Here is a 27,384-nt window from a genome sequence, read left to right as displayed (position 1 = left end):
ATGATTGGTTTGCAAGACAAGTTTTTCACTGTACCTCAGTACAAGTGACAATAATAAACCAATACCAACGTGGATTGAAGCATCAATATTGGCCTCAGGACCCAACCCCTAAGGAGCAATCCTTCACTCCTGCTCTTCTTCTAAGAGCAGTTGTGAGATCTTTTAACTTCCATCTGCAATTTTTACTTCCATTGCTTTATTATTCCACTTTAAAGGAGGCACCCTTGACAGTGCAGCAATCCTTCCGAATCAGAATCGGGTTTATTATCACTGATTTATATGTGGTGAAATGTGTTGTTTTGCAGCAGCAGTACAGTGCAACGACATAAATCACTCTGAGTTACAAAATAAATAAATAGTGCAAATAAAACCAATAACAAAGTAGTGTTCATGGTTGCCACTTCCTTGGCAATTCTCATCCATCAGCACGGTGTTCCCTCAGCACTGCAGCACTCCCTCTGCACTGCAGCACTCCCTCTGCACTGCACCCTCCCAAAAGTGCTGTGCTCTCTCCACACTGCATTGAAGCATTAGCTTGGATTTTGTTGTTTGATTCTCTGGAGCAGGACTCAAACCCGTAACCTCTTCCAATGAGCCACCGCTGAAATACAACAAGCCTAAAGTCACTTCGGGAAGGGGCATCTCCATGTTGACGGAGGCTCAGCTGGAAACCAGCTGCATTTAGCCCATTGCAGATTGGGAGTAGCTCTCTCAGAGGCTACATTAGAGCCAACATACATTGATAGGGTGAGGCTACAGTCTGGGAACACGAGGTCGTGATGCAGCGTCTTAACCTGAAACATCAACCATCGCTCTGCCTCCACAGATGCTGCCTGACCCTCTGAGTTCCTCTGACAGTTTGTTTATGTTTTGCTCCAGATTCCAGCATCTGCAGTCTCTTGCATCTCCAGCTTCTACCGATGACTGGGGATTATGAAGGCCGCCCAGTATAGCTCTTTGGACTATAATGAATGAAGCTGTCATCATGCCCTCTTCTTGATGCTATCTGGCAGGAGGTACAGGAGCCTGAAGACCCACACCTCAAGGCTCAACAACAGCTTCTTCCCCACTGCCATTCGCTTTTTGAACCAACCTGAAAAACCCTAATTCTACCTCAGACTATATTTTTCTCTCTCTCTCAACTTGCACTAGTGTTATGTTTTTGTCATATAAGTTATATAATAATTTATGTTCACTTATGTTTGTAATGTACTGTAGTGCTGCAAAGAGCTAATTTTCATGGCATTTATCCCCAGGTATGCATGCCTATGACAATAAACTTGAACTTAACTTAAATCTCTTAAGGAATGGACAGTGGGGGGGGGGGGGGGGGAGAGACATGAAGAGTATGCAGATGCTGGAATCTGGAGCAAGACACAAACTGCCAGAGGAACTCAGTGGGTCGAGCAGTATCTGTGTTGGGGGGGGGGGCGGGGGGTGTAATGGGCTAACGAATTGTCAATTGGTGGTGGGGGATGCTGAGAGAATGAAAAGTCAAGAACAGCATGCAGAGTCACTGGAGAAGGCCTTCAGGACATTCACTTAGAGGACTGTGAAACTGAGGAATTTGTCCCCTGGAGCTGTGGGTGCTCATGTTGAGTGGATTCAATGCTGCAATCAATATATTTTTGGACACTCAGCCATCTCCCATTTGACACCCCATCTTCAATTTTGCAGATGCGCCGTATAAAGCATCCTATCTGGATGCATCACAGCTTGGTACGGCAACTGCTCTGCTTAAGACTACAAGAAATTGCAGAGGGCTGTGGACACAGCCCAGTCCATCACACAAACCAGCCTCCCCTCCACTGACCCCATCTACACTTCCTGCAGCCTTGGGAAAGCAACCAACATAATCAAGGACCCCTCCCACCCCAGTCATTCTCTCTTCTCCCCTCTCCCGTCGTGGAAGATAGAAAAGCTTGAAAGCACATACTACAGACTCAAGTACAGCTTCTATCCTGCGGTTATATGAACTGACCTCCTCTACAATAAAGTCTTGATCTCTCAATTTACCTTATCATAGCCCTTGCACCTTATTGTCCACCTGCACTACACTTTCTCTGTAACTATAACACTATAGTCTGCATTCTGTTATTGCTTTTCCCTTTATATTACCTTGATGTACTTACATTTGGAATGATCTGAATGGATGGCACGCAAAACAAAGTTTTTCACAGCATCTCAGTACTTGACAATAATAAACTAATTCCGGGTCTTGACCCGAAACATCGACTGTTTATTTCTCTCCATTGATGCTGCCTGACCTGCTGAATTCCTCCAGCATTTTGTGCGTGTTGCATCAATTACCTTCTGACTTGTTCCTCTCTTGTTGTATCCAGAACGGTGGGCCTCCTAATCACCAGCAGATGGCACAATCGCTCCCTTCCTCAAAAACCTATTGATTCGACTCCATCCACCCCCACCTCTGGTTAGAGAAATTTCTCCTGAATTCCCAGTCAGATTTACTGACAGCTCGCCTCCAGAGTTTATAGGAAGATACTAATATATGGTGAAATGCAGTCATACAGCATCCTTCACCACAGCCACGCCAATTTACACTAATCCAATATTATTCTCCCCACATTCCCCTCAACCCAGGGGCAATTTACAACAGCCAATTAACCTACCGACCTTCTTTGGGAAACCAGTGGACCAATGCAGTCACAGGAAGAACATTAAAACTCCGCAGAGATAGCACCAGAGATCAGAATTGAACCTGGCAGTAGTTCTACCTTCTGCACCACTCTGGTTCTAACTTGCAGACCTTCAATCGCAGACAAATACCAGGTTGTACGTTCTGATAGGAAGAATGGGGAGGTCACTTATTACTTGGAAGGTGGGAGTATAGGTGGGATGGAAGAAGTACGACATTTTGAAGTATTAATACACCAACTAAAAGTTGCCTTGATAACTGCAAACCAAGCACTAGGGTTTATTTCTGGAGGGATAGAATTAAAAATAGATTTATACTAAACCTGTATCAAACCTTGATTGAACACACTTATAAAGTTCCGCGGACAACTACACTAAGATGGATATAGAGGATGCAAAAAAAACCTACAACGATGGAAGTCAGTCAGTGCATTCAAATCAACACTGGAGAGGGAATAATTCACAGGAACCTGGGTTCGATCCTGACCTCCAGTGCTGTGTGGAGATTGCATGCTGCCCATAAGATATTGGAGCAGAGCTAGGCCATTCAGCCCAATGAGTGTCCCTGTAACTGTGTGGGTTTCCTCCCACGTCGCAAAGACTTGCAGGTCGGTGGGTTAATTAGCTGCTGTAAGTTGCCCCCAGCGTGTGGATAACTGAATAATTCACAGGGCTACAGGAACTTTGTACACCAGTACAATTCAAAGGAGTGCCTACTTCAGTGATTGGGTTCATCTCCATTAGCACGTAAAGGACTTATTTATAACACAGGAGAACATTTAGCCCATCAGATCCATGCCAGCTCCCAGCAGTTCCAGTCCCGTGTAACAACTTCTCTTTCACATGCCTTGTTCTCCCCTTTGCTTCTGGCTTGGGCATGGCTTTAAAGTAATGGGTGGGAAGTTCAAGGGAGATATCAGGGGAAGGTTTTTACCTAGAGAGTAGTTGGAGCATGGAATGCGCGGCCTGGGGTGGCGGTGGAGGCAGGTACATTGGTCAAATTCAAGAGATTGCTAGATAAGCATATGGAGGAATTTAAAAGAGAGGGATATGTGGGAGGAAGGGGTTAGATAGTCTTGGGCGAGGTTTAAAGGTCGGCACAGTATTGTGGGCCGAAGGGCCTGTATTGTGCTGTACTGTCCTTTTGCTGTGTTACCTCCACTAAGGGGCAAGTTACAGCAGCCAATTAACCTACCAACAATGTCTTTGGGATGTGGGAGGAAACTAGAGCAGCCAGGGGAAACCCATGCAGTTGCAGGGAGAACATGCAAACTACACACACACACACACACACACACACACAGTGCCGGAGGGTCAGGATCAAACCCGGGTTGCTGGAGCTATGAGCTCCACCTGCTGCACTGTGACTCTGCAGGTTGCTCCTGGGGATATGCACCCATGCCTTTTACAGCTGGAAGAGGTTGAAGAGACCTCCATGATGCACTGGAAACCAGCCAAATATTGCTGACTAACTCATTCCAAGAGCCAGGAGCTGGTGATGCAGATCACCCTTAGTCAAGGGGCATCCTTAGGGAGAACGTACAGGGAACATATCTTGTTTGATATTGGAGGTTCTAGTTCGTGTACAATCAGGAGTGAATTTACTGGAGTGATGCTAATTGCAGTCTGTCTTTGCATAGTTTTCTGGTTTAAAGAAATAAAGTCTTTAATTTTCTGATGAAAACAATATACATTCTTCACAGGTCCAACTCGCGTTAGAACCTTTGAGGGAACACACATCCTCACTTCATGAATTAATTGGGACTTAACCCCAGCTGTCTCTCTCTCTCTCTCTCCAGAGCCGAGGGCAGGTGCGACTCCACATGTGACTGGAGCTTGTGACAGCTGTGGAGGGCTGTCCTTTCCACCTGTGTGATGATCCCATCTTGGGATAAATGTCAGCATTTCGCTGGACACTCGAGTTTCTGCTGGGCTGAAATTGTCACAGTCCCTGATTTGCGGAGATGTCACCAAGATCTGCTAAAGCTGTCCTGTCTGTCAAGGCAGGGGGTTACCCTTGCTCCCCCAGGGCAGAATCCAAAACCCCGCTATACCGGCTCCCCGGTTACTCCGTCTCGGTTCTTCCGGATTACCAGCCTAACTGGGCCCGCTGGCTGCGATTTGATCAGATTCCAAGCTTCGTAACAAGTGCGGTTGTGACAGTCTTCTCCATTAACCCACAGCAGCTGGTCTCCAGGCTGGATCATGCCGGTGAGTTCAGCTACCCCACCTGGAAAAGAGGTGCCCAGGATAAAGAATTCCATCTCTTTTTCCCTTGGCTCCAGGAATGAGTGTTGAGGAGCCCAGAGAGGCAACTGGCTATGGAGACTGTGGGGGTATTGGTGGTGGATTTACTCGGGAAGGGGAATCCCGACGGCTCTCTATCTCTGGCAATACCGAGGTGTGGAGAATGAGCTGGAAGCTGTGCGTGCAAGGATGGAGGGAGAGAGGGGGAAATAAAAGAGACGGAAGGGGGGAACGAGAGAGGGGAGGAAGGAGTGAGGGAGGAGAGGAAGGGATGGAGGTAGTGTACGTGTTGAAAGGGAGGGAAAAAGGGAAGGGGGATCGGGGAAGAGAGAGGAAAGAGGCGGGGTCAGAGATGGAGAGGAAGTAAGGAAGAAAGGAAGGGAAGATGGATGGAATGCGATAGGAGGAGGAAGCAAAAAAGTGGTCAAAGGTGGGATGGAGAGTGGGGTAGGGACAGGGGGGCAGGGAGGTGGGGTCAGACAGAGAGGCGGGTCTGCCCAAGTAGACCAACACTCACACTGTTGGGCAGTGGGCATTCCCTCCAGAAGCTAGGACGGGAGGGTTAGACACCAGCCTTTGGCTCTCACCACATATAGTGTGCAAGGCTTCTTGTACACCGCTGCACAGAGTCCCACTATTGAGGATATTCCCTTCCTACCTTGGAAAACCTTCTTGATAGTGAGGGGTCGGTCCCCCTGACTGGAGCCCTTTCCCCCATCCAGGCTGAAGCCTAGGCCGGCACTGTTTTTCACCAGCTCCACTGTGATGCACTCTCCCAAACTCTCTGTGGGAAGAAGATACCAGTCAAAGCCCAGAGGGCAGCTCCCCAAATACTGTCCTGACACACAGCGACCCTCCTGGGAACCAGCTCCCCAAATACTGTCCCAACTCGGTGATGCTCATGGGAACAAGCTCCCCGAATACTGCCCCGATTCACTGTTCAGTTTTTGAAGCTAACCTAGACTTTCAAACCCTGTGGGGACCTTTTTTGAATTATTTTCAAAATCTCTGATTTGGGGACTAAAATGCAGATATTGGCTGACACAGTTAGGTTTTTAAAAGTTTTTCCTTGTTTTTTCCATCTAACAGCTTCGGGTTTTGGTAGTGGGAGTAGTTTTTTTTATAGCAAAATATTTCAGTGTTTTCTTCCTTTGTTAACTAACTACTATATGTGATTATTAATTTAGAGTATTGTAATTTAAGTACAATTTAATACAACGTATTCAGTAGTATTTTTATTCTCTTTCTTGATGCATGTACTCTATTTTTTTTCCATGAATTCAATAAAAATATTGTAAAGAGAGAAATACTGCCCCGACACAGAGATTCCCCCTTAGGATTCATATCCCTAAAAATTGTTCCAACACATTGTGTTCTATTAAATTGGATAGATACATGGACGAGAGAGGTCTGGAGGGGTGTGGGCTGGGGGTAGGGAAATGGGACTAGCCGAATAATGTTTCGGCACAGACTAGAAGGGCCGAATGGCCTGTTTTCTGTGCTGTAGTTTTTCTATGGTTCTATGGTTTCTATGGTTCTACCTTCTTAGGGAACCAGCTCCCAAATACTGTGTCAATACATAGAGATCATTCAAAACGCCCAGCTCCCAAACTAACTCAATGTAACTGCACTGTGTAGTGATCGATATGCAAGAGAAGCTTTTCACTGTGCCTCGGAACAAGTGACAATAATAAACTAATACCAATTCTGTCCTAAGGCACAATGTAACTCCTTGGGACCTAATTCCCACACGTTGTCCCAATTTGGAGATCCTCCTTGGGAACCAACCCCCAGCAGTGTAACAGTTCACCACCAACACCTCTGCCCTTTGGGAGAGAAAAGGAGTCCTTACCTGATACCTGGCCACCTTGTGGCATGTTGTTGGCACTGCTGCTCTTGTGAATGGCTGCCTTCTCTGCCTTGGCCACCTTCCGGACCACAACAATAGCTTGTTTCTGAGGTCGAGCCTTGTGGAGGTGGGAGAGAGCCTCGCTGTGGGTGACACCCTTGAGGGAATATCCATTGATGGACAGAATCTCGTCTCCCTGGTCAATGGTCCCCTCTTGGGCAGCCAGACCGTGTGGGAACACCTTGTGGGCCTGACAAGGGAGAGCAGAAGGTCTTACAGAGGGAGAGAGGGCATCGCTCCGAGCATTACAAAGGGGGTGCTGTTTGCTCTCCAGGAGAGCCCATGCCATTGGCTCTGTATCAACTCAGTCACACCCACTGCAGGAGGGGCAGTGAGGAGGGAGCACTGGGCTGTGGGAGGGGTGGCGAGAGTGAGCGCCACACCACGGGAGAGGTGGTGAGGTGGGAGTGCCATGCCGCGGGAGGGGTGGAGAGCAGGGAGCGCCACGCCGCGGGAGGGGTGGCGAGGAGGGAGCGCTGCGCTGAGGGAGGAGTGTGGAGGAGGGAGTGCCATGCTGCAGGAGGGGCAGCAAGGAGGGAGCATTGCACTGTGGGAGGGGTACCGAGGAGGCAGTGTCACGCTGTAGGAGGGGCGGCGAGGTGGGAGCACTGCACTGTGGGAGGGGCAGTGAGGAGGGAGCACCGTGCTGCGGGAGGGGTGGCGAGGGTGAGTGCCACACCACGGGAGGGGTGGTGAGGAGGGAGCGCCATACTGTGGGAGGGGCGGCGAGGGCGGGCTGCTCCTGCACACCTTTCACTTCCTCGCCCTGGTCTGCCGGCCAGACACGCTGTGGCGGTCTGTCTTGCCGGCGAGGACGGTCCCCGGTGGGGGTTTCTCTACGCGGGAGTCCTCCCGCTGTACATCGGGGACCTGGGGTGGAGGGTGTTGCACCGGGCTGTGCCGTGCAACCGATTCTTGAGCCGGTTCAGCGACACCCCGGCTGCCTGTCACTTCTGCGGCCGGGAGGAGACGGTGTACCACGCATACGCGGAGTGCGAGAGGTTGCAGCCCCTCTTCGAGTATCTGCGGGGGCTGCTGCTGAAGTTCTGGTTGCACTTCAGCCCGGCGCTGTTGGTCTACGGGCACCCGGTGCGGCGCGGGGAGAGGCGCGCGGTGGATCTCCTGGTGGGTCTCCTGCTGGGCCTGGCCAAGCTGGCCATCCACGGGACGCGTCGGCGGGCGGCCGAGGGTCCCGGCAGGTCGGCCTGCCTGCCCGTCTTCCACACTTACGTGCGTGCGCGGGTGCGTTTAGAGAGGGAGCACGCGGTTTCCGCGGGCACCCTAGCCGAGTTCCGCGCTCGGTGGGCCCCTCAGGGGATCGCGTGTGTCGTGGACGGTACGAACGCGATTCTTATTTGAAGTGTCCCGTGTCGCGTTAACGGGTGTAGCGTCGCGTGTGTGTTTCGTTAGTATTAGTTTGCATTCTCTACCGTAGTATGTCGTTGCGTAGTTTCTCTTTTCTGTACTAGATGTGGTGTATTGACACTGGTTGTCTTTTGTACTGCTTTTAGGGAATAAACGTTTATTATTAAAAAAAAGGGGCGGCGAGGGTGAGCACCATACTGTGGGAGGGCGGCGAGGAGGGAGTGTCGTGGAAGGTCCTTCGGTCTGAAGAAACATTAAACCGAGGTGGACAATAGCGATTCCCACAACCGTGACAGGATGAAGAGGTGGGGGAGGGGGTAGCGATTTCTCCAGTATCCCTCAACCAGAACGTGCTGTAGGCCATTACCTTGGTGTCTGTGGGATCCTGTTGTACTTCACATTTACTGCATCAGAGCAAAAGAACAGAAACACGAGTAGGCCATTTGGCCCCTCATGCCTGCCCTGGCATTCAACAAGATTGTGGCTGGTCTCTTATCTCGGCACTACTGACCCAATGTCACCCAATTCCTTTCCATGATTGGCCGCATGGCTACAGAAATGCATGTGCTCGCACTTACGGTTACCATCTTGTTCTCGTGGTCTGCTCCCCCTGCGATGCTAAAGCCCAGCCCTGCCCCCTCCTCCTTGTGAAGGACCACCACTTGGATCTCTTCTGGAAACTGGGAACCAAAGAGAGAGAGGTTGTTACGCTGTGGTTTTCACTCACCGCTGACTTGCCCCTACAGAAAGACAAATGTAAACCCACACTGAGTCCCCTCCAATGACCCACCCCGCTCACGACCTCCACAACCAAGTTCTCATTAGAAAATCCTCCTTGTAGTCTTGTTTCCCACGTCCCTGCCAGTCCCCACCTCTTCTACCTTCCACATCTCTGCCTTCCTCCAATTCCAGGCTCTCAAACATTGCCCAATTTCTGTCTCTCCACTCTTGGCAGCCATGCCTTCAGCTGCCTGGATCCCAAGCTCTGGAAATCTCTTCCTAAAACCTTTTGCCTCTCTGTCCTCGAGACACTTCCTAAACTTCCCCCTCTGATAAGCTTCAGGTTTCCGAGACAGTACTTCCTGATACAGCTGTGTTAATTTTTGTTTGATAACATTCCCATGACTTACTTGAATTTCTTCCAATTTAGCACGCTGCATTCCCTGCTCACTGTGCTTTGCTCTGCCACTGGGAGACCAAACTCAGATTGGGAATCTGCCTTGCGAAGACCTCTGCTCAGTCTGCACAGGTGACTCCGAGATTCCAGTCTAACCTACTCTAATCTTTCCAGCTTCAGCCTCCTACACTGTTCCAACTCAAGCTCAAGAAACAGCACCAGACTGGGCACATTACAGGCTTCCAGACTCAACACTGAGTTCAACGATTTCAGGACATCAACAGCTCCAGCCATGTATTGCACACTTCCTGCACTCAGTCTTTTCCTTCTCTTTTCCACTGGTAATTTCACCGGGGCCCCATTCCCCATGCTCTCTTCAGACTTGCCAGGGCTCCGTTTCCCACACACCCTTTAACTCGCCAGGGGTCCCATTCCCCAAACTTCCTTGAAACTCACCTGGTTCACTGGAAAAATTTATTATATTATTGTGTTACATCAAAAAATTAAAAACCTGCCTTCCACCTTTTCGCGTTCCTTCCCCATTCTCTCCTGTCCCCTCATAGCCTGTATTTCTAACTTCCCCTAGTTCTGATGAAAGGTTGCTGATTTTCAACACGAGGGGGCATAATTTTAAGGTGATTTGAGCAATGTATAAGGGGATGACAGGGGTAAATTTTTTTTTACACAGAGAGCGGTGGGTGCGTGGAACACACTGTCAGCAGAGGTTGTGGGGGCAGATACATTAGGAACATTTAAGAGACGCTTCGATAGACACATGAATGATAGAGAAATGGGGGGCAATGTGGGAGGGAAGGGTTAGATAGATCTTACAGCAGGATAAAATGTCGGCACAACATTGTGGGCCGAAGGACCTGTAATGTTCTATGTTCTATGACTTAAGACGTTAGCTCTGTTTGCTGCCTAACCTGCCGAGTATGTTTTCTGGTTTCCAGAATATGCAGTTTTTTTTGCCTTTAGAGTAAAAGTGTAATCCATTTCCCCAGACTAGAGGCTGAAGATCCTTAAAAGGTATTCAAAGACTCTCCTTCCAACACCCTTTGATCCTGAGCAGTCAAGAAGGGGTAAACATCGAAATGTTTCTACTACAGGTCCTCCCCAGCTTACGAACACCCAATTTATGAACAACCTGTACATACGAACGAGCGTTTGGGAGACTGGCGGGATGGATTTGCCAGCTGCTGCAGGTATCTTCTACCACCTGGAGACTCAGTTGGCCACCGCATTTCCAACTTGCGACCCTGTCCGGGTTACGAACAGTTCAGAGGAACAGAACCCTGCCGTAACGGGAGGACCTGCAGTGGGAGAGTCTGGAACAAGGGGACGGTTTCACAATAAGGGGCAGGTCACTTAAAACCGAGGTACTTGTAAGTTTCTTCTCACGGAGGGCAGTGAATCTCTGGGATTCTCTAGAGCGTTGTGGAGACTGGATCTTTACAAGGTAGATAAATTTTTGAAAGATCAGGAAGGGGGATTGAGGGCTCTGGCAAAGAAGAGCTGAGGCCTGGGTTAGATCATATTGAACAGTGGGGCAGGCTCGAGGGGCCAAGCGGCCCACTCCCGCAACTATTTTCTTGTTCTTTGAGGAAGAGGGTTCCCCACTGGAGGCAAAAAAAGGGGGAATCTTATCCTCTTTCCCAACACTAAGGGCCTCCCAGTTGCGGCAACACTGCAGTAAATCTCTTCTGTTTTGGCACCTCCTCGTGTGTCTCAATATCCCTTTTGCAAGAAGTCTACAACAAGCATTCTTTGCGGCCAGACCAACATTTTATGTGGGTTTAACACAGCTTGAGCAATTTTTTTTTAAACCATTCTTTCCCCTATGTTGTTAGGACCAGCATTTGTTGTCCATCTGTAATTGCTCGTCCTGAAAAAGTGGGGGGGGGGGGGGGTGTGAGCCACCTTCTTGAACCGCTGCAGTCCGCGTGGTGAAGGTGCTCCCACAGTGCTGTCAGGGAAGGAGTTCCGGGATTTAGACCCAGCGACGGTGAAAGAATGGCCAAGTCGGGATGGTGGTGGGGAACCTGCAGGTGGTGGGGTTCCCCTGGGCATGCTGCCCTTGGTGGTAGAGGTTGTGGGTTTGGGAGATGCCAGAGTAGCCTGGGCGATTCGTAGACGGTGCATACTGTAGCCATGTGCACTGGTGGAGGAGGGAGGGAGTGTTCAGTGGGGGTGGATGGGGTGCTGATTGACCGGGCTGCTTTATCCTGGCGTCGAGCTTCCTGAGAGTTGATGGAGTTGCACTGACTCAGGCAAGCAGAGAGTGTTCCACCACACTCCCGACTTGTGACTTGAAGATGGTGAAAAGGCCTTAGGGTGTCAAGAGACATTTGCTGCAGCTTCTGACCTGCTCTTGTGGTCACAATGTTTATGTGGCTGACCCAGCTGAATTTATGGCCAATTAATTCCCAGGATATTGATGGTGGGGATTCAGTGATAGTAACCCCACTGAATCTCTTGTTGGAGATGGTCAACGTCTGGAACTTACGTGGAGCAGACGTCACTTGTTATTATCAGCCCGTATCCGAATGTTGTCTGGGTCTTGCTGCAGGCAGGCATGAGTTGCCTCATTTGCTGAGGAGTTGCAAATGGAATTGAACATTGTGCAATCATCAGTGAATATCCCCACCTCTGACCTTACGACAGAAGTCATTGATGAAGCAGCTGAAGATGGTTGGGCCCTGAACACGGCCCTGAGGAACTCCTGTGATGATTGACCTCCAACAATCACAACCACCTTTTGTGCGAGATGCGACTCCAACCATTGGAGTGTTTCTCCTTTGATGTCCATTGACTTCAGTTTAACCAGGGTTCCTGCATGCCACACTCAGTCAGGGTCTGTCTCTCTCACCTTACCTCTGGAGTTCAGTTTGTTGGTCCAGGTTTGGTTCAAGGTCTGCAGCCAAGCTGTCCTGACGAAACCCAAACTGGGCATCGGTGAGCAGGTCGATGCTGAATAACTACTGCCTGATATCACTGTCAACGCTACCTTCTTTGACTTTGCTTGTGACCAACTGATTTTGCAGTAATTAGCCAGATTGGATTTACCCTGCCTTTGGTGAACGGGATAAGTGTTGGGTAGCTTACAAGACAAAGGAGCAGAAGTAGGTCATTCGGCCCATCGAGCCTGCTCCGCCGCTTCACCATGAGCTAAACTATTCTCCCATCTAGCCCCAATTCCCTGCCTTTTCCCCATATCCTTTGATACCCTGGCTAATTAGATACCTATCAATCTCGTCCTTAAACACCCCCAATGATCGGGCCTCCACAGCTGTATGTGGCAAAGAATTCCATAAACCCACGACCCTCTGGCTAAAGAAATTTCTTCTCATCTGTGTTTTCAATGGGTACCCTCTAATACTAAAATTGTGCCCTCTTGTCCTGGACTCACCCACCAGGGGAAACAACTTAGCCACATCTACTCTGTAGATGCCAGTGTTGCAACTGTACTGGAACAGGTTGGCTGGAGGCACAGCTGGTTCTGGAGTGCAGGTCTTCAGTGCTGCAGCTGGGATGTTATCTGGTCCCGTAGCCTTTGCTGTACAGAGTGCACTCAACCCTTTTTTAATGGCACATGGAGCGAGTCGAATTGGCTGGAGAATGGCTTCTGTCGTGGTGGGGACCTCAGGAGGAGGTCAAGATACATATCCTTTCAGCACTTCTGAACGACCGTGGTTGCATATGTTCAGCCTTTTCTACAGCACTCATGGGCCGACAGTGTGGCGCTCCCTCAACACTGCATTATTAATTAACCTGCTTAGCTACTCCCCTTTGCTCCTTTACCCCATTTCAAGTTGTCTAAGTAGTAATAAAAAATAGAAAATGCTAGGAATACTCAGCAGGTCAGGCCACGTCAATGAGAAGAGAAATAGAGTTAACCTTTCAGGTTGAAGGCCTTCGTCGAAACTGGAAAGGGGGAGAAAGAAAGCTTGTTAAGCTGCAGGGAGGGGCTTGTGTCTGATAGGGTAAAACGGGGTAAACATGGGGATAAGTTGTAAACAAGGTTATCTGGTCAACCCTGCAAGGTTTCAACCCAAAGTGTCAACAATTCCTTACCTCCCACAGATGTTGCTCGACCTGCTGAGTTCCTCCAGCAGATTGCGTGTTGTTCCCTCTGAATCTTTCCTATCTATGTACCTGTCTAAATGTCTTTGCTTCTTCTGGTAACTTGATCCATATACCCACCACCCTTGCTGGGATATGGGGAAGGATTTGGGGAAGAGGCTGATGTAGTTGTTCTACAAAGAGCCTGTAGAGATTTGATGGGCTGAATGGTCTCAACAATTTAGGAAGAGAAGAGGCCCTTTTGTTCCCAGACAACTGCCCGACATTCCTAAACATAGAGGGGTGGGAGAGGCGAGTGATTCCAACCCACACCAGTTTGGGAAGAAGAGGGAAACAGTCTATCCCGGCTCGGGCAGAGGGTCCGGAACATACCTGCAACGTCTCCTCCTCCAGGCAGCTGACCTCCTCCAGCAGTCGGTCGAGCTCGTCGGCTGGGATGAGCGAGACCACGGACATGGACGACATGTTGGAGGCCAGCGAGGCGGAGTGGTCCAGTCGCTCATCTCTCCGTAGATCGTCATGGGGCTCCAAGCCGCACTCTCGAAGCTCTACCAGGCTGCACACAGACGTACTCGTCAAACACACCCATTCCCATCAGGCACAGATTAACCCTCAACACCATCAGACTCTGATTCCTCAGGACCTCACACCCCAAAATGACTTACAACCAATTTATTAATTACACTCAGTGAAGCTCCCTCTACACTGTCCCGTCACGCACTCCCAGGGTTAGATCTGGCAGTGAGGTAGGTCCCCAGCGGAGGACTCTTTACGTGGGAATCCTCCCCCTTTATAGGTGGAAAGTGTTGCACAGAGCAGTACCACGTAACAAATCCTTAAGTCTGTTTACAGACTCCCCAGCAACCTGTCTTTTCTGCGGTCAGAGGAGATGGTGTATCATGTATTTATATGGAGTGTGAGAGGTTGCAGCCTCTATTTGAGTATCTGAAGGGGGCTGCTCCTCAGGTTGTGGTTGCACTTCAGCCCCACGCTCCTGATCTTCGGTCACCCGGTGCGAAGGGTGGGTGGGTCAGTCGGGGGAATCTCCTGGTCAGTTCACTCCTGGGAATGGCCAAGGTGGCCAATCACAGGTCTAGTCGGTGGGCAGTCAAGGGTTCTGCCCAAGCCAATTGCCTGCCCCTCTTCGGGGGTTACGTCCGTGCCCGTGTCTCCCTGGAGAAGGTGCACGCAGTATCCACGGGTACAATGGGGGATTTCTGGGATCGGGTGGGCATCAAAGGGGCTCGAATGCATTCTGGATAGTGATGACCCTGTTATAATTTGAAACTGTAAATAGTGTGCATCTCCCCAGCCGCCTGTCATTTCTGCAGCCAGAAGGAAACGGTGTATCACGCATACGCAGAGTGTGAGAGATTGCAGCGTCTATTTGAGTTCGGTCACCCGGTACGAGGGGGGTGGGTCGGTCGGGGGATCTCCTGGTTGGTTTGCTCCTGGGCCTGGCCAAGGTGGCCATTTGTGGGGCCAGGTGGCTGGCTGTCGAGCTGATTGCCTGCCCCTCTTCCAAGGTCGTGCTCACGTCCATGTGTCCCCGGAGGAGGAGCATGCAGTATCTACGGTACAGTGGGGGAATTTCCAGGACCCGTAAGTGCCACAGGGGCTCAAGTGCGTTCTGGATAGAGATGACCATATTATAATTTGAACTGTAAATCGTGTGTATCGTGAAGTACTATAATATTGTACTGTAATCACTGAATGAACCACCTTTGGAAAAGGAAGAAAAAAGAGCACAGGTTAGACACAGAGTGAAGCTCCCTTGGCAATGTTCCATTACACACACCCAGAGCACAGGTTAGACAGAGTGAAGCTCCCGCTATTCTACCCTGTCACACACTGTCACAGAGAGACAGCACAGATTAGATGGAGAATAAAGTTCCATCTACACCATCCCTTCACATTCACCATTTCTGGGTACGAAGGCTGAGGGAGGATATATTACCTTTGGCAGCAGAGGAGTGGATTTTTACCAAATTCAACTTACTGGGTAAAGTCACAGGGAGAGGTTACACACAAACTGGGGGGAATCCAAGTTATCTGCTGAAGAGGTGATTTGATTAAAGTTTTTGATATAAAAGCTAACCAATAGGGTGAATAGGAAAAAATAGGCAGAATCCAAAGATTGGAGCCTGGGTTTCAAGAATGTAGAACTTTAGAATTCCCACAGAGTCAATGCCACGTGAGTTGTTATTTTAAATTTGGGATTTGGGGGTTGTTGTTCACCTGGGATTGAGGGATTGGGAGAAGGTGGGGAGAGAGTGTGAGGCACAGATCGGTCACATTCCCTGCAAATGGTGGAAGCAACTCAGGGTGTGGAGAGGTCTGTCCCCACAGTGGCAGCTGTTAGACAGGGTGCTCTCTCACAGAAGGCCATGGGTTCGAGACCCATTCCAGATACTTGGGCTCAGCACAAAAATCCAAGTGCGGTGCTGAGGGAGCGCACACACTGCCGCAGGAAGGCGAGGAGGGAGCACCACACTGCGGGAGGGGTGGTGCTCTCCAGAGATGGTTGGAGATCACCATGGGTGCAAGTTCAGAGGAAGGACACACTTACACTTAGAGTCAATGGGAGGCAACTTTTAAAGTGGTCTCCCGACCTATACTTGTGACAGAGGGAGTGCTATGAAGGTTCACCAGATGGAGTCCAGAGATGGTGACCTTGAGGAGAGGTTAAGCAATCAAGGCCAATGTTTAGCAGAATGAGAGATGATCTCATTGGATTCTTATGGGGCTTGACAGAGTTGAAGAAGTTTCCCTGTCCTGGCTGTCTAGAACCAGGGGTCACAGTCTCAAAATAATGGGCTGGCCATTCAGGACAGAGGCGAGAAGTTTCTTGACCCAGGTGGTGGAAAATCTTTGGAATTCTCTACCTCAGAGGCTCAGTCACTGAGTACAGAGAATCTTAGATTATGGAAATGAGGGATAGTGCAGGAAAATGGCAAAAGGGTAGAAGTTATTGAGAGGTACAGCTTGGAAACAGGTCCTTCAGCCCATAGTCCGTGCTAGCCATCACCCATTTACACTAATCGCATTACGTAGTAGAGGATCAAGGGATTGTTCAAGGAGGCTGAAGTTATGAAGTCATAAAGGGAAAGCAGCACGAAAACAGGCCCTTCTGCCCATTGCACCTGTGCTAACCACTTTCCTACTTTAATCAAATTAAGTATTAAAGAATCAAGGGATAGTGCGACAAGATAGAAGTTATGAAGATGTACAGGACAGGTACAAGCCCTTCGGTCCATCGAGTCAGTGCTACCCATCAACCACCGATTTTCCTACCGTAATCAAATTAGATGTTAGAGGATCAAGGGGTAGTGCAACGAGGTAGAAAGTGTGGAAGTTATGGAGTCACAGAAGGATCCAGCACGAAAACAAGCCCTTCAGCCCATTGAGTCCATGCTAGCCATTTACACCAGTCCCTATTTTATTCCCCTTGCATTCCCATCTGCTCCCCACCCCCCAGATTCTACCCCTCTCCCCGAGAAATAACCCACTGTTCATATCCACAGATCCCTGAAAGTTGCCTCACAGGTGGATAGGGTAGTTAAGAGAGCTTATGGGATTTTAGCTTTCATGAGTCGTGGGATCAAGTTTAAGAGCCGCGAGGTAATGATGTAGCTCCTCAAAACTCTGGCGAGACCACACTTAGAGCACTGTGTTCAGTTCTGGTCGCCTCATTATAGGAAGGATGTGGAAGCGTTGGAAAGGGTGCAGAGGAGATTTACCAGGATGCTGCCTGGTTTAGAGAGTATGCATTATGAGGAGAGACTAAGGGAGCTAGGGCTTTACTCTTTGGAGAGGAGGAGGATGAGAGGAGACACGATAGAGGCGTATAAAATGTTAAGAGGAATAGATAGAGTGGACAGCCAGCGCCTCTTTCCCAGGGCACCAATGCTCAATACAAGAGGGCATGGCTTTAAAGTAATGGGTGGGAAGTTCAAGGGAGATTTCAAGGGAGATATCGGAGGAAGGTTTTTCCCCCAGAGAGTGGTGGGGGCATGGAATACGCTGCCTGGGGCGGTGGTGGAGGCAGGTACGTTGGTCAAATTCAAGAGATGACTAGATAAGCATATGGAGGAATTTAAAATAGAGGGATAAGTGGGAGGAAGGGGTTAGATAGTCTTAGGCGAGGTTTAAAGGTCGGCACAACATTGTGGGCCGAAGGGCCTGTATTGTGCTGTACTGTTTTATGATTCTATGACCCCGCATGTGTTTGGGACGGAGGAGGGAAACCGGGGCACAGGCGGGGGTCGGGATCCGCCACGGCGGGAGAGGGGCCGAGTGGCTGGAGGCCTCCCGGCGGGAAGCCTCACCTGATGGAATAGCTCCTGTCCAGCTGGCTCACGTCGCTCTGCACCGTCAGCACCGACTCGTCGGACAGCGAGGCCTCGTCGTCGGAGCGGGGGACGGGCGACGGCGGGGGCTCGGCCTCGGCCTCAGCCTCGGGGCTTCCCTCCGGCGGCCGGGGCCGGGACCCGGCCTCGGGGCTTGACCTGCCGTCTCCGGCCCCCGGCGCCGTGAGGCCAGGCGGCTCGTCCACCCACCGACCGGGTGAGGGAGGCCCCTGAGGAGCCTGGGGCTCGGGTCTTCCCGGCTGCTGCTGCTCGCCCTTCCCGCCGCACCGCTGCTTCACCATCTGCTCGAACGACTGGATCTTCTGCAGCACCAGCGACTTCCAACACTCGGGCTGCCGCTTGGCCGCCGGGCGGCCGCCGTCGACGCCGCCGCCGCCCGCCGCCTCCGTTCCCGCCTTTTCCCCGGCGCGCGGCCGCGCGAAGCTCGCGCACCTCCGCCTGATGCTCTCGGCCAACCCGGCGCCGCTCGGCCCCTTGCCCCGCTGCTGGCCCTCGCCCCCGCCCCCGCCCCGCTCCAGCGCCCGCCAGAACTCCGAGGCGCACAGGCTGGCGGAGCGGCGGTGGCCGGCCCTCGGCTGCCAGGCCGTCCCCACCTCATGGCAGCTCATCTTCCTCGGGCCCTCCCCGCCTCCCGCTGCCCCGGACGACGACGAGGAGCTCCACGGCCTCCTCTCCTGCCCCGGGACCTCTGCCCCGCTGTCTGTGGGGCAGACCTTGGCTTTGGAGTCCCATGAAGATGGTTTGGTGCTCGGGCAGGACCAGCCACGCTTGGGTTCCATGAGTTTGGAGCAGAAGTTGGGGCACGATGTCCTGGTGAGATCTTGGTAGAACCACCACCGAAGGAGCTCTGGACCTTTTTCTACTCTTTGGTGTCAACTGTGACTCCCCTTCAGGATATCCTCCAAGCTAGGATGGAAGCTAGGCTCAGTTCTCAAAGCAATCCAGCTCCATCCCCAACCGTATCCATTGAAAGCCCGCTCCTCGGATTGTTGGAAGCTGGTATGGAAACGCTGGCCTGCAAATTAAACAAAAGAGCTGGTCATTGACTTCAGGAAAGGGGGTGGTGTACATGTGCACCTGTGTACATCAACGGTGCTGAGGTCGAGAGGGTTGAGAGCTTCATCAACATCACCAACAGCCCGTCCTGGTCAAGTTGCATAGATGCCACAGACAAGAAAGCTCACCAGCGCCTCAGCTTCCTCAGGAGGCTAAAGAAATTTGGTTTGTCCCCTTTGACTCTCACCAACTTTTACTAACACACCATAGAAAGCATCCTATCTGGATGTATCACGGCTTCGTACGGCAACTGCTCTGCCCAGGACCACAAGAAACTGCAGAGTTGTGGACACAGCCCAGCGCACTAGCCTCCCCTCCTTGGACTCTGTCTTTACCTCTCATTGTCTTGGTGAAGCAGCCGGCATAATCAAAGACCCCACCCACCTGGGACATTCTCTCTTCTCTCCTCTCCCATCAGGTAGAAGATACAGGAGCCTGAGGGCATGTACCACCAGACTTAAGGACAGCTTCTACCCCACTGTGATAAGACTATTGAACGGTTCCCTTATACGATATGGACTCTGACCTCACGATCTGCCTTGTTGTGACCTTGCACCTTATTGCACTGCACTTTCTCTGTAGCTATGACACTTTACTCTGTACTGTTATTGTTTTTACCTGTACTACACCAATGCACTCTGTACTAACTCAATGTAACTGCACTGTGTAATGAATTGACCTGTATGATCAGTTTGCCAGACACGTTTTTCACTGTACCTCAGTACAAGTGACAATAATAAACCAATACCAAAGAAATAACATTGGGAGATCAAGGGGGACTCAAAGAAGTGCACACAGACAAAAACAAGAGGTGGTGAGAAGCAGCCACACTGACTACCTCTGCTGAGGCATTGAGGTTGGATTACAATGGCCTGAGAACTTAAGAAATAGCAGTCGGCCATTCAGCTCTGCTGTTCGTTGGCTGTAGTTACGGAGAGATAGAGAACAGAAACGGGCTCACCAAGTCCACACCAACCGTCAACCACCCATTTACACTAAATCCCACGTTAATCACAGTTGTATATTCTCCCCACATTCCCATCAACTCTCCCCAGATTCCACACTAGGGGCAGTTTACAGTGGCCAATTAACACGTCCTCGGGACATGAGAGGAAACTGGAGCACCCGGGGGAAACCCACGCGGTCACAGGCAGAACATGCAAATTCCACGGAGACAGCACCCAAGGTCACGATGGAACCCAGGTCCCTAGCACTGCGAGGAAGCAACTCCATTAGCTTGCCACTGTTCCAGCTGATCTGATCTTGGCTTCACTTTCCTGTATGATGCCCGTAACTCTTGACTCCCAATGAACCACAAATCCCTTCCGCCATATGTTCGATGACTGCAGCATCCCCACACCCTTTGGGATATAGAATTCCAAAAACTTACCAAGTTCCAGGAGGAGAAATTGCTCCCCATCTCCATCTGAAATGGGTGACCTTTATTTCCCTAGTTCCACACACTAGGGAAAACATCCTGTCAGCATCCACCCTAACAAGCCGCCTGAGAATCTCGTATTTCACTATCACACCAAAGACTCTTGCAAATTTCTATAGATGTACGGTGAAGAGCATTCTGACTGGTTGCATCACTGCCTGGTATGGAGGCTCCAATGCACAGGATTGCAAGAGGCTGCAGAGGGTTGTAGACTCAGCCAGCTCCACCACGGGCACAACCCTCCCCACCATCGAGGACATCTTCAATAGGCGGTGCCTCAAGAAGGCAGCATCCATCACTAAGGACCCTCAGCATCCGGGACATGCCCGCTTCTCGTTACTACCATCGGGGAGGAGGTACAAGAGCCTGAAGACCCACACTCAATGACTTAGGAACAGCTTCTTCCCCTCCACCCTCTGAACGGTCCATGAGCACTACCTCATTCTTTTTTTTTGCACTATTTATTTTATTTTTGTAATTTATAGTACTTCTTATATCTTTGCACTGTACTGCTCCTGCAAAACAAATTTCACATCATATAACTCAGTGATAATAAACCTAATCACATCTTATTCTTCAATGTGTAGACCCAACCTGCTCAACCAATCGTCACAAAACAACCCAAGAGTCATCAAAAAAACAGAGCCTGAAGAACTTAGAGGGCCAAGCGGCATCTGTGGAGGCAAAATATGAATGTCGAAGTTTCAGGTCGAGACCTGCAGCAGGGACTGAGAGGGAAGAGGAAACATTGCTAGTGTGTAGCAGTACAAATCTCTCGATCTCTTCATGTACCTTGTCATGGCCCTTGCACTTTATTTGTCTACCTGCACTGCACTCTCTCTGTAACTAACACTATATACTGCATTCTGTTTCTTTTTCCTTTTGTACTACCTTGACGTAGTTATATACAGAATACTCTGTCTGGAATGGCACGCAAACAAAAGCTTTTCACTGTACATGTGACAATAATAACCCAATTACAAGGGAGGGGTGGGATAGAAGATGGTAAGTGATAGGTAGAACCAGATGGGGAGGGGATGATGGAGGTGAACAAAGAGGAGAAAACTAGTTGGAGAGGTGAGTGTGGGAGAGGAACACCAGGGGTGTGGGCTGCCTGAGATTGGAAAATTCAATTGGGGTGTAAGCAGAATATGAGATGTTGAATCATCCTTCAGTACTACCGAAGGGTCTCTGACCCAAAACATGTTTCTCTTTCCATAGATGCTGCCTGACCTGCTGAGCATTTTGGTATTTTTGTTTTTTTAACGTTACCCTTCATAGCTCTCTGGAGTAGAGTATTCCAAAGATCCACACCTGAGTGAAGAAATTTCTCCTCATCTCTGTCCACCTATGCTGGACTGTGCTTTTCACCCTGAGGACGCAGCCTCTCGGTCAATCCGTCTCCAACTTGTGCCTCTGCAAGATCCCCTCTCAATCTGGTCTCATTCAGCGTGGCACAGACTCTGATCGTGGTGTGTGAGCAGGTGAGTCTTGGAGCTGAGAGAGTCTCCATTCTCAACCCCAGGTTGTGGGATGCTGTGCACAAGGGGAGAAGGGGTGGAGTTAATGGGAATGGGGCAGGGTCTCGCCTTCCCTCTGAACCAGAGAGTCAGGGGGTGCCTACAGTAACAACCAATCTTCTCTAAACCATGTTCAGCCACAGCAAAACATCACATATCCTCCCCTAGTGCCCTGACCATTGGCTTCAGGCCAACTAAGGTCATATGGGGGACAGAGAAACAAAGGACTGCAGATGCTGGAATCTAGATGAAAAACACGATGATGCTGGAGGAACTCAGCAGGCCAGGCAGCATCCGTGGAGAAAAGCAGGTGGTCAACATTTCGGGTCCAGCCTCCCCTCCTTGGACTGTCTTTACCTCTCGCTGTCTTGGTGAAGCAGCCAGCATAATCAAAGACCCCACCCACCCGGGTCATTCTCTCTTCTCTCCCATCGGGTAGAAGATACAGGAGCCTGAGGGCACGTACCACCAGACTTAAGGACAGCTTCTACCCCACTGTGATAAGACTATTGAACGGTTCCCTTATACGATGAGATGGACTCTGACCTCACGATCTACCTTGTTGTGACCTTGCACCTTATTGCACTGCACTTTCTCTGTAGCTGCGACACTTTACTCTATACTGTTGTTGTTTTCACCGGTACTACCTCAATGCACTCTGTACTGACTCAATGTAACTGCACTGTGTAATGAATTGACCTGTACAATCGGTTTGTAAGACAAGCTTTTCACTGTACCTCGGTACAAGTGATAATAATAAACCAATACCAATGATAGGGGGACAGTCTCCTCCTGCTCCTCCACACCTCAATATCTTCCTATTTATCATGAATTCCCTCACCCCACAGGTACTCCCCAAAAGCATTACCTCACATTCTCCATGTCATTTAAAATTCGATTTTTAGATGTTAAGGGTTGAGTGCACAGGAACAGGCCCTTCGGCCCACAATGTCTGTGCCGAACACAATGCAGAATCAAACTACATCTTTCCTGCCTGCACGTGATCCATATCCCTCCATTCCCTGCACATTCATGTGTCTAAAAGCCTCTTGGACGCCATTATCGTACCAGCTTCCACCACTTCCTCCAACAGCCTGTTCCAGGAGCCTGCTGCTCTCTGTGTAAAAAAAACTTGCCCTGCACATCTGCTTTAAACTTTCCCCTGCTCACTTTGAATGCATGCCCTCTGGTACTTGTGTCCCTCTAGTATTTGAGGTTTGTGAAGGAAGGTGGCACTAAGGTAGGTCCGTGTAGCGGTTAGCGTAACGCTTTACAGCGCCAGCGACCCGGGTTCAATTCCGGCCGCTGTCTGTAAGGAGTTTGTACGCTCTCCCCGTGTCTGCGTGGGTTTCCTCCGGGTGCTCCGGTTTCCTCCCACATTCCAAAGACGTACGGGTTAGGAAGTTGTGGGCATGCTATTTTGGCGCTGGAAGCGTGGCGACACTTGCAGGCTGCCCCCAGAACTCTCTACGCAAAAGATGCATTTCACTGTGTGTTTCGATGTACATGTGACTAATAAAGATATCTTGAGCCCAAGTGGATGAATGGACGGCTCTGGCTTTGATTCCAATGCTCCTCTGTTGCTTATATGCCCACTTGATCAGTCCTGTCTGGAACCCACTGACTGGCCTCCTGACTGTTAACCACACTAAAAAAATTTTCAAAATCCTGCAGATGCTGGAAATCTGAAATAGAAACAAAATATTGGACCTGAAATGTTAAAACTCGGTTTCTCTCTCCGTTGATCCTGCCTGACCTGCTGAGTATGTCCAGCATTTTCCGTTGTTGTTACTGCTGACTTGTGCCTCATTGACAAATTTCTTCATTGTGGTCCGAACATTGGGGTACACCACTAACGAGCCCTAAAAGCTCCCATTAACTGTAGATCCACCGGTGTCCCAGCCTTGATGCCACCGCTCGATTCCTTCATTCTCCTCTCCTCCCTCCATCAAACCAGCCTCCCCTCCCTTGACTCCATCCACACTTACCGCTGCCTCGGGAAAGCAGCCAACATAATCAAGGGCCCCTCCCACCCCACACATTCTCTCCTCCCCCCTCCCATCGGGTAGAAGATACAAAAGCTTGAAAACACACGCCACTAGGCTCCGGACCAGCTTCTATCCCACTGTTGACTCTTGAGCAGAACTCTTGTGTGATAGAGATCTCCCAATCCACCTTGTCGTGGCCCTTGCACTTTGTTTGTCTCCTGCACTGCACTTTCTCTGTAACTTTAACACTATATTCTACATTCTGTTATTGCTTTTCCCTTTGTACTACCTCAAAGTACTTATGTTTTGGAATGATCTGTCTGGATGGCATGCAAAACAAAGTTTTTCCACTGTATCTCGGTGCATGTGACAACAATACACTAATTACCAAAGGTCAACTCTTGCACAGTTCTACTCTCCGAACTCAAGGTCTCCTTCACTCAGGAAAGCAGCACCTCAATTTTCGAACTCTCACCCTCCTTTTCAAACCCCACCATGGATTTGGCCCTCTCTGAATTAACAGCACAAAGATACTCAGCCTCTTGGCCCTGTCCTGCCATTTAATCAGGCCAACCTTCCAAAATCTCAGTGTTCCTCCAATTCCCCCCAAGCATACCAGACTTCCATCGCTACAGAGCTCCAGATTCTCCACCCCACACCTCTCCATCCTCCTTTAGGGAGCTCCTTGAACTTCTGGAGTGGGCCTCTTTCTCCACTCTCAGTCCTGATGCAGGGTTTCGACCCAAAACGTCGACAATCCCTCTCCTCCCACAGAGGCTGCTCGACCCGCTGAGTTCCTCCATCTGCAGTCTCTCATGTCTGCTTCAATTCCCACCTGACAATGCACCTCGAGAAGATTAACCAAGTGGGTGTTGTCTAAATGACATTTACCCAAACTCCTCTTAAATCTACCTCACTGAAGATCTATGTGAAGTCCAAACGTTTAGCAATAAAAACTGTCGATACAACACACATCCCCCTCAATCGGCTTCCTCTTTTGCAAGCGTTTCCTTATACCTTGTGGCCTACAATCCCTGCTCGTGACCTTTACTCCTTGTTGCTTGGTTAGGGTGAGATGGCCCCCCAGTTTGCAAGTGGTTACCTTAAACACTGGTCCACAAGGCCTGGCAGTGACGAAGCCCTCTGCAGTCCAGGGTGAACGGATTTGAATGATGTCCTCGGAACCGTCTACAGCCACCGACTTCTCCGTTCAACCAATGGCAGTGAAACTGCGGCGGAAGATTCTGCACCAGATGACGTACAGAATCAATGACGGAAACAAACAAAGGCTTCGGTGCTACAGACCAAGGGCTTCCTCTTTCTGACACACAGACAGCTTCATAAATCTGCAGAGTGTTGCCACAGCTCAGGGGGTTTTTTGCCACTTATTTCACTGAGTTCAGAAAGGGGAATTTGGGAGACTACATGCCAGTTCTCATTGGTGGGTCGGAGGTAGGGTCATAGAGCAATACAGCAGATATATAGGCCCTTCAGCCCAACCAGTCCATGCTGACCACAGTGCCCACCCAGCTAGTCCCAATTTCCTGCGTTCAGCCCATACCAGGCCCCACCCTTCCAGGTACCTATCCAAGTGCTTCTTAATTGATACTATTGTACCTGCCTCAACCACTTCCTCTGGCAGGTCGTTCCATATACTCACCACCCTCTGTGTGAAGTTGCCCCTCAGGTCCCTTTTAAATCTCTCCCCTCTCACCCTAAACCTCTGCCCCCTAGTTTTGCACTCCCCTACCCTGGGGAAAAGACTGTTACTGTCCATCTTATCTATGCCTCCCTTAATTTTAAACACTTCTATAAGGTCGCCCCTCATTCTCCTACATTCCAAGGAATAAAGACCTAGCCTGGCCAACCTCTCCCTATAACTTAAACCCTCCAGTCCTGGCAACATCCTCATAAATCTTTTCTGGAGAGAGTCAGCAGCTTCAGATTCCTGGGCACTAACATCTCAGGTGACCTGTCCTGGGCCTAACACATAGATGCAATCACGAAGAAGTCAAGCCAACACCTCTACTTTCTTAGAAGGTTAAAGAGGTTCAGAATGCACTAAATATCCCAACAAACTTCCACAGATGCACTGCAGAAAGTATCCCGAATGGTTCCATCATGGCCTGGTATGGCAATTTTAATGCACGCAATTCCAGGAATGCAAGAGGCTGCAGAGTAGTAGTAGACACAGCTTGGTTCATCACAGGCATCTACATAAAAGAATCTACATGAGGCGCTGCCTCAAGAAAGCAGCATCTATCATCAAGGATCCCCACCATCCAGGACATGCCCTCTTCTTGCTACCACCATGAGGAACCACCAGGCTCAGGAACAGCTACTTTCCTACAACCATCAGGTTCTTGAACCAACCTACACAACCCTAACCCTACATCAGCAACGGAACACCTCTCACACTACCATGGTCTTGCCTTTGATTGTGTTTTGTCTTGCACCAATGTTTTTGTACAGTCTTTTTTCTTCACTGTCTTGTATAATTTATGTTGTGTTGTTGTCTGTACCTATGTGCCTGTGATGCTGCTGCAAGCAAGGTTTTCTGTTGCACATGTACCGCACTGTACTTGTGCACATGACAATAAACTCGACTCAACTTCACTAATATCCCTTTACTCTCAGTTCTTCTCTCTGGTCCAATTCTCCAGTGGGATGGAGGAGTTTGGTTGGATGTGGACTGAATGCTCACAGGAGCAGATGTGGACCCACAAATCAAATGTCCCCTTAAAGCCAGCAACGTCATAATGACCACTTGGTTAACAAAAACCTGCCAATCACTGGTGCAAAAGTTAATTTGGAGAAGAGAGTTCCAAAATTCCCCACCATCTCTGAACTTCCCTCCTGAAGCCCAAATCCTGATTTTTAGGTTCTGCCTCGCAGTCACAGATTCACAGACCAGCTCCAAAAGTCTCTCTCCAATTCCCCCTTTCGCTGTCCAGAATACCTTATAAAGCTGAATAAAATCACCTCTTTAACTTGCTAAATCACAGAGAATCCACGGAAGCTGTGCGCATGCAATGTTGGCGCCGGTAGCATGGCGACATTTGCAGGCTGCCCCCAGAACACTCTACGCAAAAGATGCATTTCACTGTGTGTTTCGATGTACATATGACTAATAAAAAAGATAGATCTTATCCTAGTTTTTGTGTAACCTCTCGCAGTAACTTAACCCTTGGTGTTCTGGTAGGCGACTGTCAAAGTGATGGACGGTGTCATAGACAGGGCTATCAAGTGGCACTTACTCACCGGTAACATATTCACTGTGTCCCAGTTAGGGTTTCACCGGGACTACTTGGCTCCAGACTCTATCACAGTCTTGATCCAAACATAGATCAACAAGCTGGACAGCAAAGTTGAGGTGAGAGTGATTGTCCTTGGCACCAGGGCAGAACTTGACAGAGTGGTCCTGGTAAAACTGGTCAATGGGCTTCAAAGGGCAAACACTCCAATGGTTGGAGTTGTACTTTGCACAAAGGAAGATGGTTCTTGGAGGTCAATCATCCCAGCTCCAGCACATTACTCTGGGCAGTGTCCAAGGCCCAACCTTCACCAGATGTTTCATCAGTGAGCTTCCTTCCATCATAAGATCAGAAGTGGAATGTTCGCTGATGATTGCACAAT

The 27,384-nt window shown here is 49.8% G+C and overlaps 1 protein-coding gene across 2 annotated transcripts; it reads right to left on the bottom strand.

Annotated features, from left to right (window-relative positions):
* Positions 1 to 1,889: 1,889 nt before the first annotated feature.
* LOC127587439 (pro-interleukin-16-like) lies at positions 1,890 to 24,986 on the bottom strand. 2 transcript variants are annotated; one of them, XM_052045761.1, is made up of 7 exons: positions 24,851 to 24,986; positions 17,705 to 18,761; positions 13,749 to 13,932; positions 8,755 to 8,856; positions 6,755 to 7,001; positions 5,561 to 5,686; positions 1,890 to 4,885 (listed from the first exon to the last, which is right to left on the bottom strand). In XM_052045761.1, exons 2-7 carry the CDS (start codon positions 18,523 to 18,525, stop codon positions 4,704 to 4,706), a joined length of 1,662 nt encoding a protein of 553 aa, XP_051901721.1. In that variant the 5' UTR covers positions 18,526 to 18,761; positions 24,851 to 24,986; the 3' UTR covers positions 1,890 to 4,703. The 2 variants fall into 2 exon arrangements, with proteins under 2 accessions (XP_051901721.1, XP_051901720.1); XM_052045760.1 differs by lacking the exon at positions 24,851 to 24,986 and adding an exon at positions 24,365 to 24,436.
* Positions 24,987 to 27,384: the final 2,398 nt, after the last annotated feature.

The sequence above is a fragment of the Pristis pectinata genome, chromosome 40 (genome assembly GCF_009764475.1).
Source record: "Pristis pectinata isolate sPriPec2 chromosome 40, sPriPec2.1.pri, whole genome shotgun sequence".
NCBI lineage: Eukaryota > Metazoa > Chordata > Chondrichthyes > Rhinopristiformes > Pristidae > Pristis > Pristis pectinata.
The sequence above is the reverse complement of the archived record's forward strand: the minus strand, read 5'-3'. Positions and strand labels throughout refer to the sequence as shown.